At 50.9% G+C, this 10,232-nt stretch overlaps 2 protein-coding genes across 2 annotated transcripts in view; one reads left to right on the forward strand and one right to left on the reverse strand.

Annotated features, from left to right (window-relative positions):
* Positions 1-10,232, reverse strand: part of Tspear (thrombospondin type laminin G domain and EAR repeats) — a 168,945-nt gene that overhangs the window by 84,832 nt on the left and 73,881 nt on the right. The window lies entirely within an intron of this gene.
* Positions 101-10,232, forward strand: part of LOC113833337 — a 17,620-nt gene continuing 7,488 nt past the window's right edge. Inside the window, exons 1-3 of the mRNA XM_027394175.1 lie at positions 101-812; positions 2,099-2,230; positions 5,386-5,772. Coding sequence (XP_027249976.1) covers positions 101-812; positions 2,099-2,230; positions 5,386-5,772 — 1,231 coding nt within the window. The remainder of the gene's footprint in view (positions 813-2,098; positions 2,231-5,385; positions 5,773-10,232) is intronic.

The raw sequence follows: 10,232 nt of genomic DNA on the forward strand, positions 1-10,232 counted from the left end.
GTACTAGGGAGGAGTATAAAGCCAGAGTCCCCTACCCCTGTCACACACACACTTACTCATTCACTCAACACTCACCCACCCTCCTCCAGCCAACCCCACCATGGCCGCCTCCACCATGTCTGTCTGCTCTGACGCTTGCACCAACTCCTCCTGGCAGGTGGATGACTGCCCAGAGAGCTGCTGTGAGCCCAGCTGCTGTGCCCCCAGCTGCTGCCAGCCCAGCTGCTGCCAGCCTAGTTGCTGTGCCCCAGCCCCATGTCTGAGCTTTGTCTGCACCCCAGTGAGTTGTGTGTCCAGCCCCTGCTGCCAATCTGTCTGCTGCACACCCTCATGCTGCCAGCAGTCCAGTTGCCAGCCCTCATGCTGCACCTCTTCACCCTGTTGTGTGACTCTTTGCTGCAAGCCTGTCTGCTGCACACCCATCTGCTCTGGGTCCTCCTCATGCTGCCAGCAGTCTAGCTGCCAGCCCTCATGCTGCACCTCCTCACCCTGCTGTGTGACTCTTTGCTGCAAGCCTGTCTGCTGCACACCCATCTGCTCTGGGTCCTCCTCTTGCTGCCAGCAGTCTAGCTGCCAGCCCTCATGCTGCCAGCCATCCTGCTGCGTGCCTGTCTGCTGCAAGCCAGTCTGCTGCAAGCCCTGCTCCAGCGTGTCCCTGCTCTGCCGGCCTGTGTGCAGACCCGCCTGCTGTGTGCCCACCTCCTCCTGCTGTGGCTCCTCCTGCCAGCCCAGCTGCTGCAAGCCCTGCTCTAGCATGTCCCTGCTCTGCCGCCCTGCCTGCTCCAGCCAGGCCTGCTGTGGCCTCTCCTCAGGCCAGAAGTCCAGCTGCTGATGGGCCTGTTCCTGGTGCCAGCTGACTCAGGTCTCTCCCTGTGGCCCCACTCAGCTCTCTCAGCCTGATCCTGACCTGGGATAGACAGTCCCCCAGGATGAAGCCACCAGCCTGTCCTTAGTGACTTGACCTCCTGCTTCCCAGGATGTCTGATGATCCTCCGGTCACTGTCCCTCCCCCTGTCCCTCTGCTCTGGTTATCTGACCCTGACACAGCTTGTCAGTAGCCCATGGCTTCAATAAACTCTTCTAACTACCTGCATCTACTCTCATTCTCTGGAATATGTAGTTCAAGTAAATGTCCATCCCCACAGCCAAGAATGTTTCTAGGAGGGAAGAACTCAGCTCCGCAATTGACAAGGGATAATAGCTACATCCCCTGGGGGTGTCACACTGTGACTCAGGGCCCTTCCCCCAAAAGTTCAGTTTCTCTGACCCCTGTGGGTGGCTGTTCACCCACAGGTATGACCAGTCCCCTATAGACCATACCCACCAATTGCTCCTCTATTTTTCTAGAATCACACAAGCAAAGCCATACTCATGGCTCCAGGCACTGTGGCCCCTGGCCTGGGCTGCCTTGTGAGTCCTGCCTATCCAACATTCTCCACAGGATACATAGAGAGGGACACAAGAGATATTCATCTGGAAGTAAATTCATTGTAGGGATGAGGCAGGATACACAGGACCAGGCACTTCCCAGTACCCTCTACTGGGACATTGGGACAGAGGGACAATGTCCTCTCTATATAGGCTGCATTGGGTCTCACTCACAGAGGGCAATAGATTGTCAGCCCTCTCTGATGTGGAGAAGACATGGCAGCACTTGGTGCCCAGGTGAGTGAGCAACAGGTCGAGACCTGGAAACTTCCAGCAGAGCCACACTGAGGGGCTGTGCCAGTTGCCGGGGGGGGGGGTATCGTGATGTGCAGGCCATTGTATTTGTATTATTAAAGTACATGCTCTTTATGACTTCCGGTGTCAAACATATTATTAACATAAATACTGCACACCTCTCCACGGGTGTCCCAGCTTTTCATTTTCTTCAGTGTTAAGCCTAATCCTTAATTTCAGCAAAGCCCACTTTACCCTTTGTCTTCAGTGACCCTCCCTAAGTGTTCCTTTAACTCAGAACCACACAAACTCATTCTAGGCTCCTGCTGAGGGTTGACTGTGCAATGACCCCGGAGCTTGTGTGTTTGAACACCTGGTCCCAGGCTGGTAGTGCTATTTGGGAGATTGTGGCCTGTTTGGGGTTGACACATGGCAGGAGAGGGCCGGAAGTACAACTGTTTAGAGATTCGGGTCCCTCTGTTCCTAGCCCAAGCTCTCAGCTTCCGGTTGGCCTACATGAGGAGCAGTGTGGCTCTCCCACCGGCCACGACTTCCTCACCCTTGAACAGTGGGCCAGGATAAGCCTGGCTTCCCTCAAGTTTCCCCACCCCACCCCCAGGTGTTTCTTCACAGTAAGGACTATGACTAGAGCTCATCTGTTGCATTTTGTAGCATTTTGAGCCAATTTTTTGATGTCCTGAATTGTTCTAGCTCCCTGTGGATACTTCAATTTGTCTGTTGAGCCTCCTCAACCAGTACCCTGTTGAGCACACGCAGGTGGGATTGTTCTGGATTCCAGTCCTATTTTTCTGTGGTTTACTGTTACACCTCACACAACAGTTCAAGTACTCTTGGAGTCAAATAATGGAAGTTCTCTGATTTTCTTTGCCTTTTTCAGGTTTGTTTAGGCCATTCTGGGTCATGTATGCATCCCAGAGATTTTGGAACCAGCCCATCAAATTTAGCAGGAAAGCCTGCTGAGATTTTGACTGAGATTTCATTAAACTCATATATCACTTAGGGAGGGTCAGACATTTAACATTGTGTCTTTGGGTACATGAACATGGTATACTCCTCCAGGCACTCATCTGGGATTTCTTTCATCTCTTTCAGAATTACTTTATCATCTTTAGATCTTACACATATTTTTAGTTGACCCGTTACTTACTTTTTTAAATGTTTTAGTTGATGGTTTGTTTATTTATCTTAAATTCCTGTTGGTGTTTTTGGTTTTTTGTTTTGTTTTGTTTTTGAGACAGCGTCTCACCATACATCCCTGGCTAGCCTAGAAGTGTCTATATAGACCAGGCTAGCCTTGAAATCATACAAATCCACCTCCCTCTGTGTCCTGATGGTGAGATTAAAGGCATGCACCACTACACCCCACTATCTCTTACACTTGACTGCAATTATCTAGAAATATAGTTTGTCTCATGAAGTGAGGTATGTGTGTGTGTGTGTGTGTGTGTGTGTGTGTGTGTGTGTGTGTGTGTGTAGGTACAGTGGCTCCCCATCTTTACAGTTTCTAGGATGAGAGAACTTGCAAGGTCATGGGCTACAGTGAGTCCGTTTCTCATGTTTGAGAACAGGATACCCTCCAGTTCCAAGTGTGCTTCCCTCTGTGACTTCTCAGGATCTTTCTCTGACCCAACACTACCTGGCCTGACCCACTACTGCTCAGGCCTGGTCTATGCAGCCAGCATCTCCCCAGAAGGAAATCTGTCATAAGATCTGGGGCAGACACAAGAAGTCTCAGGGTGCCACCCCATCCCCAGGCTCTAGGCCCCTAGGGAGGCAGCACCGTCCCCTGCAGCTCGGTCCACACAGACCTGTGGGGGAGCCTCAAGTCCTGATTAGGCCCCTCAGTGGAGCTCAGTGGATTCTGTGTGTGGAAGGTCAGGTGGTATGGTACCCTGTTTTCCAATCTCACTGCTGCTGAGCTCTGCCTACCAAGTGACTCTCACTGAGAAAATAAAGTGAGCCTTATTGTCTCATCTGGTAGTTAATTGTATTGAATGAAGATTTATCATAGCAATAACAAGATGGGGAGTGGAAACAAAGTGAGCTACCCCCAGGTCAGAGTTGGCCAGGGCAGTGTGACATCCCTCACACTGAGGGTTACAGCAATGGGGAGTCCCCAGGCCAGTGCCTCTGGCCTCAGTCTATGTCTGGTAATCATCACAGTCACATGGGGGGGTGAGGTATGACTTCAGGACATAGCAGGCTGAAAGGGAGGATGGAGAAGGCCTCAGAGCACAAGGCATCTTTCTGTCACTCTAAACGACACTTGGGATCACTGGTTTCTTTAGGTTCATGGTTTTGGTGGTGTCAGTGGGCTAGCCTGTGACTTTGGGCCTGTGGTCAGGAGGCTTGTCATGACAAGAGCATGAAGTAGGTAGGGGAGGCCGCTAACCTCATGTTTGCAAGGAAAGAGATAAAGCCACTGCCATTCTGCCACAGGCTCTCAAAGACCTTGGATGGCTGCAGATGTCTACCTGTGCTGCCTCTGCAGACTGCTGCCTCCCAGAGTGTAGGCAGAGCGCAGGCCTGTGGGGACCCACAGGTACACCAGGCACTGGCCCTGTGCTGCTTCTGATTGACTTGGAATCTAGACAGGAGTCTCACTGAATGAAGCACTGAAGAGAAAGTTTCACTCTGTGCGAACCAGTGGCCGCATGAGGATGTGACATGTCAGGGTGTGACAGTGTCCCCTATGTCTACAGCAACTTCTTCCTGTTTATGTGGCCTTCAGCAAATGTATTAGCGCCTGGACCGGGGCGGTGTCCTCTCCTCAGTGACAGGGAAGGCAGGACTCAGAAGCTGTTTGTAAGCCAGTCCCAGGTGCTGTGAGCCACACACTGAGCTTGTGGCTGGTGCTAGGTACATGGACACCTGCTGCCAAGACATGTGCCTATCCCAGAACTAGAGCTTCAACAAGGGGCAGTGCTTCTCATTCTCACCCTCTGCAAGCTGAGATCACTGGATGGTCACTGGCGTAGTCAGGACCACCCCAGCATGCCAACATGTCCTCAACAGAAACAAGACTCCAGCTAACTGACTTCTCAGTGTGCTCCGTCGCGGTGAGCTCCGTCACAGTGTGCTTACTCTCCAATCACACCCATACATTTAAGGTCTCTGCATTTAGAACCAAGTGAAGTCTAGAGGTAGGGACATGTCTGCTCACAAGGCCCATAGCCCAGACCAGATTCCAGTTGTTAGCACACACTAGCACCACTGAATAAGGGACAGTGAGTGGCAGACCACAGATGTGCTCTGGTGGCACTTGACAAACACTCAGAGAGGAGGCACCTGAGCGCTCTGGGAAGCACAGGGTTTAGAAGTACCTGCTCAGGTTTGATCGACACCATGCAGAGGAAGCACAGTTACAAAGCAAGGGGGCAGAGGGAACTGTCCCCAGAACTAGCACAGATAGGCTCCAAAGTGCAGCAGATCGCCAAGTGCAAAGGAGGAATCATGAGATGCCAATGAGGACCACGGGACTCTACACAGGTTCAGTCAGGGTTTTTATTGCTCAGAAGGTTCAAGTGTATTCAGAGAAGGGACAGTGGTGAGAATGCTTGACCTGGAAAGCGCAGAGGCAGAAAGAGGAGGGCACTGCCATGGTCTGCCCTGGTGCAGAGAGCACGGAGTATGAATATTCTTCTGCGAGTTCTGGTTCCTTGGCACTCACTGTAGATGCAAGAAATGCTCTCACATGGACAGGTCAGCAGCAGCTGGACTTCTGGCCTGAGGAGAGGCCACAGCAGGCCTGGCTGGAGCAGGCAGGGCGGCAGAGCAGGGACATGCTGGAGCAGGGCTTGCAGCAGCTGGGCTGGCAGGAGGAGGCACAGCAGGAGGAGGTGGGCACACAGCAGGCAGGTCTGCACACAGGGCGGCAGAGCAGGGACATGCTGGAGCAGGGCTTGCAGCAGACTGGCTTGCAGCAGACAGGCACACAGCAGGATGGCTGGCAGCATGAGGAGGACCCAGAGCAGATGGGTGTGCAGCAGACAGGCTTGCAGCAAAGAGTCACACAGCAGGGTGAGGAGGTGCAGCATGAGGGCTGGCAGCTAGACTGCTGGCAGCATGAGGAGGACCCAGAGCAGATGGGTGTGCAGCAGACAGGCTTGCAGCAAAGAGGCACACAGCAGGAGGATTGACAGCATGAGGGCTGACAGCTAGACTGCTGGCAGCACGGTGTGCAGGAAGATTGGCAGCAGGGGCTGGACACACAGCTCACTGGGGTACAGACAAGAGTAATGCAGGGAGCTGGGGCACAGCAGCTGGGGACACAGCAGCTGGGCTGGCAGCAGCTGGGGACACAGCAGCTGGGCTGGCAGCAGCTAGGGGCACAGCAGCTGGGCTCACAGCAGCTCTCTGGGCAGTCATCCACCTGCCAGGAGGAGTTGGTGCAAGCGTCAGAGCAGACAGACATGGTGGAGGTGGCCATGGTGAGGTTGGATTGGAGGGGTGTGTTTGCAAGTATGTGTGAGTATGTGTGTGTATGTGAGGTACTGAGCCCTCGGCTTTTATTCCCCTTCATGGCTGTCACCTTCCTTGTTTGGTGACCCAGCAGTCTCATTAACACTGTTCCTTGTTTAGCTGTGAGCTGTCACTCACCTTGTAAACATCCTGAGTATATGCAAATCTGGGGGTCTTCCTCATCGCTGGGTGGCCCCATGCTGAGATGGACAGGATGCATATTTGCAACGGTACCTCAGAGGCTGTGTGGAAAAATACCCACATTTCCACTCCCTAGAACAACACCAGAGAGAGCCATGGCTCCCTGGAAACCTCAGCTGCATGAGGTGCGGGGCTTAGGGAGCCAAGCAAGAGGGTCCTGGCCATGGGGGCTCTGTGGGTCATGTTTCTAGAATTAATTCTCAGTGCAGAAAGTCTCCGAGGGTCAGCATGTAGTGTGTGCAAAGCCAAGAGTGATGTTGTCTAAGTAACAGTGACAGAGTGTGGCCACCCAGGGTTGGGGGGCTGCATGTCCCTACCCCTGTGTTCATGTGTTCCCAGCCTTGCAGTGAGGTGGGTCATGCCCCATAGTAAGGGCCAGCATTCGGCAGCTTCACTGAGGATGCTGACATGTTAGGAGAACCTCCCATGATTAGAAGAAGTCATACTTTACAAGCTGTCCATAGAGAGGGCTGCCTAAGGATGAGGCTCCAGAACCAAAGAGAAACTGAGGCTCTTGGCCTTAAATGTCTCAGTAGCCACACGAGCGGGAAGGAGATCTGCCCAATCGATCCATAGGGGTGCTTTGGTACAGCTCTGCCGAGCCAGATCCTGTTGTAACAGGTTCTCAACAGATATGCTGGATAGCAAATGTCTGTTACTTTGAATCACATAACCTGGGATGCACATATGGACCAAACTCCCTCAGTTGTAAATAAGACAAATCTTTACAAAGTCACAGAAAAGGAACTTTTTGAATTAAGCTTTAAAAAAATGTGGTAGACTAGGTATGACAGAGTTTGTATTGTTAAACTCTATAAACATGGAGACATATTTATGTGTACACATACATATTATATGTATACATAGAGAATGGATGGATAGATAGATAGTAAATGATGGATGGGCAGGCATAAGGATAAGTATATGGATGAGTGGATGGTTGGATGAGTGGGTAGATGAATGGGCTAGTACATGGGTGAGTGGAAGGATGGATGGATGGATGGATGAGGGGGTAGGCAGATGCATGAATGGGTAAGATGGATGGATACATGGGAGGATGGATGATGGTTTGGTGGGTGGATTGGCTGGGTGAGTAAATGGATACATAGGTGGGTTGGTGGATATATGTATACGTGGGTGGATGGGTAGCTGGGTAGATAGGTAACTAGATGGGTGCATGAGCCAGTAGATGAATAAGTAAGTAGATGGATGGATAGGATAGTGTGTGGGTAAGTGGATAGATGGATGGGTGGTGGGTGAGTGAATGGAATGATGTATAAATGGCAGTTAGATGAATAGATTGATGGCGGGTGGGTGAGTAGATAGATAGACGGATGAGGGAACAAGTATACAGATGAGTGGGTGGTGGATGGGTAGTTTGCTAGATAGATAGATAGATAGATAGATAGATGTGTGGCTGGATGACTGGATGAGTGTGTGTTAGTGGGTGGATGAGTGTGTTAGTGGATCGATGAGTGTATCAGTGGATGAATGAGTGTATCAGTGGATGGATGAGTGTATTAGTGGATGGATGAGTGTGTCAGTAGATGGATGTGTGTATCAGTGGATGGATGAATGTATTAGTGGATGGATGAGTGTGTCAATGGATGGATGAATGTATTAGTGGATGGATGAGTGTGTCAGTGGATGGATGAGTGTGTCAGTGGATGGATGAGTGTGTTAGTGGATGGATGAGTGTATTAGTGGATGGATGAGTGTGTTAGTGGATGGATGAATGTGTTAGTGGATGGATGAGTGTATTAGTGGATGGATGAGTGTGTTAGTGGATGGATGAGTGTGTTAGTGGATGGATGAGTGTGTTAGTGGATGGATGAGTGTATTAGTGGATGGATGAGTGCGTTAGTGGATGGATGAGTGTGTTAGTGGATGGATGAGTGTGTTAGTGGATGGATGAGTGTGTTAGTGGATGGATGAGTGGGTAATAATAGGTAGGTGGGTGGGTTGGTGGATACATAGATGAGTGGATAGACAGATAGGTAGCTGGATCAATGGATGATGAGTGAGGGAGCAGATGAGTGAATGGATGGATAGATGATGGACAGATGGGTGAATAGGTGAGTAGGTAGGTGTCTGGATAAGTGGCTGGGTGGGTGGATAGACAAGAGTCAATGCTCACCATCTATGGATTCTGTTTAATTTTTACCTTCTGACATTTACTGCATCCCCAAATCTACTTGTGATCTTTCTGTGGCTTTCTATGGACATTCACAGAGCAGTGAATCTTAAGGTACATGCTCCCAGCTGGATAATATGAGATAATAATAAGGCTGTGCCTTTGGCTTTGACTCATCCTGAAAACAAATCTCACTGGGTCTCCTTGGTGCTGAGTTTTCTGGGATTGTGCTGTTCTCTTGCTAGGGAATGCCCCTGAATGGTGCTGAACTACCATGTTCTGTGATGTTAGCACTACAGGCCACTCCACAGAATCCACAACTTCTGCTGCTGGTGTGAGGCCAGTGGTAATAAGTCTGCCATGTGGATAGCTCAAGTAGCCTTTGGACAGACATATATCAGACAAGCTCCTGTGTGACACATGTGATAACCAGAGAACAGACAAGCTCCCATGTATGTAGTACATGTGACGACCAGAGATCAGACAAGCTCCTGTGTGACACATGTGACGACCAGAGACTCATGGGAAACTGACCCTGTGTGAAACCCAGCAGCAACTGACCAGTATCTTCTAAATAAGTGCTAGTGGCTCACAGAACACAACTACTAGACTGAGGAGAATGGGCCCCGAATCCATGCATGTGTGATGTGTGCTCATACAGGTAGAGAGACAGAGAGGTGGAAATGGAGGACATGGGGATAGCTGCATCCAAGGACACTGGCCAGCCCTGGCTTCAGATGACACAACCTAACTTCCAGATGCATCTTCTGTGCTGGACTCTGTGTACATACGTGACCTAACTTAAAAACAGTGGCTATGGACACGCATCCCAGTGCTTGAGTGGCAAGGCTGGGCGACTGGTGGGCAGAAGGGCTGGTGAGGAATGTTAGCAGCTTTGGGGGAGGATGGAGTGGACAAGGGATGGCTGGAAAGCACTGATCAGTGAGAGAGCTGCACAGGTTGCTGGACCATTCACTGCTCCTATGGTTTCAACAGACCATGAGCCTCCCTGGGGTTAGAAACAGCCCAGCCAGGAACTTGTGGCCTTCTTGAGTATGTAGAGGTCAAACTCATCATCCTGCAGCCCTAAGCACCAAGGTAGGGTGAACACAGGCACAGAGCATGGTGGACAATGTCAAGGGGTAATATAGAGAGGTGCAGGAGCTGAGGAGACACTATAGGGATAGTTACAGGCTGGTCACTGCACCCTCAACTCAATGGCTCTAGATATGTCACTGAATATCTCTGGTCTCAGCACTGTCTGTCTCAAAGTGATAACTGTGCTCACTCAGAGCTGGGCTATGGAAGGAGTATTGGGCTGAGGGCATCTACTTCTTAAGAGGAGATGAGCATCCTGACAGCTAGCCATAGCTGAATGACATCCTTGCCGCCATAGGGTGGCTGGGACAAGTCCCACCAGTGACACTCTAACCTCACTGCTCACAGAGCCTTACCTAGCTACTCCACCACTCTTCCCAGCATCACCCACTGGCAGGGACAGACAGTCTGACAACAACATCCCAGACAAACAAAGATCCTAATGATGGCAATGAGTCACACCAACAAGGAAAAGAGGCCAAGAACCACAACAGCACAGGGGGATAAAAGCTGATGGCTCAGCACCTCACACACACTCACACTCAACACTCACTCACGCACGCAGTCAACTCTACTCCAGCCCAGTCTTCACCATGGCCGCCTCCACCATGTCTGTCTGCTCTGATGCTTGCACCAACTCCTCCTGGCAGGTGGA

Source organism: Cricetulus griseus, assembly GCF_003668045.3.
Source record: "Cricetulus griseus strain 17A/GY chromosome 1 unlocalized genomic scaffold, alternate assembly CriGri-PICRH-1.0 chr1_0, whole genome shotgun sequence".
Taxonomy (NCBI): Eukaryota; Metazoa; Chordata; class Mammalia; order Rodentia; family Cricetidae; genus Cricetulus; species Cricetulus griseus.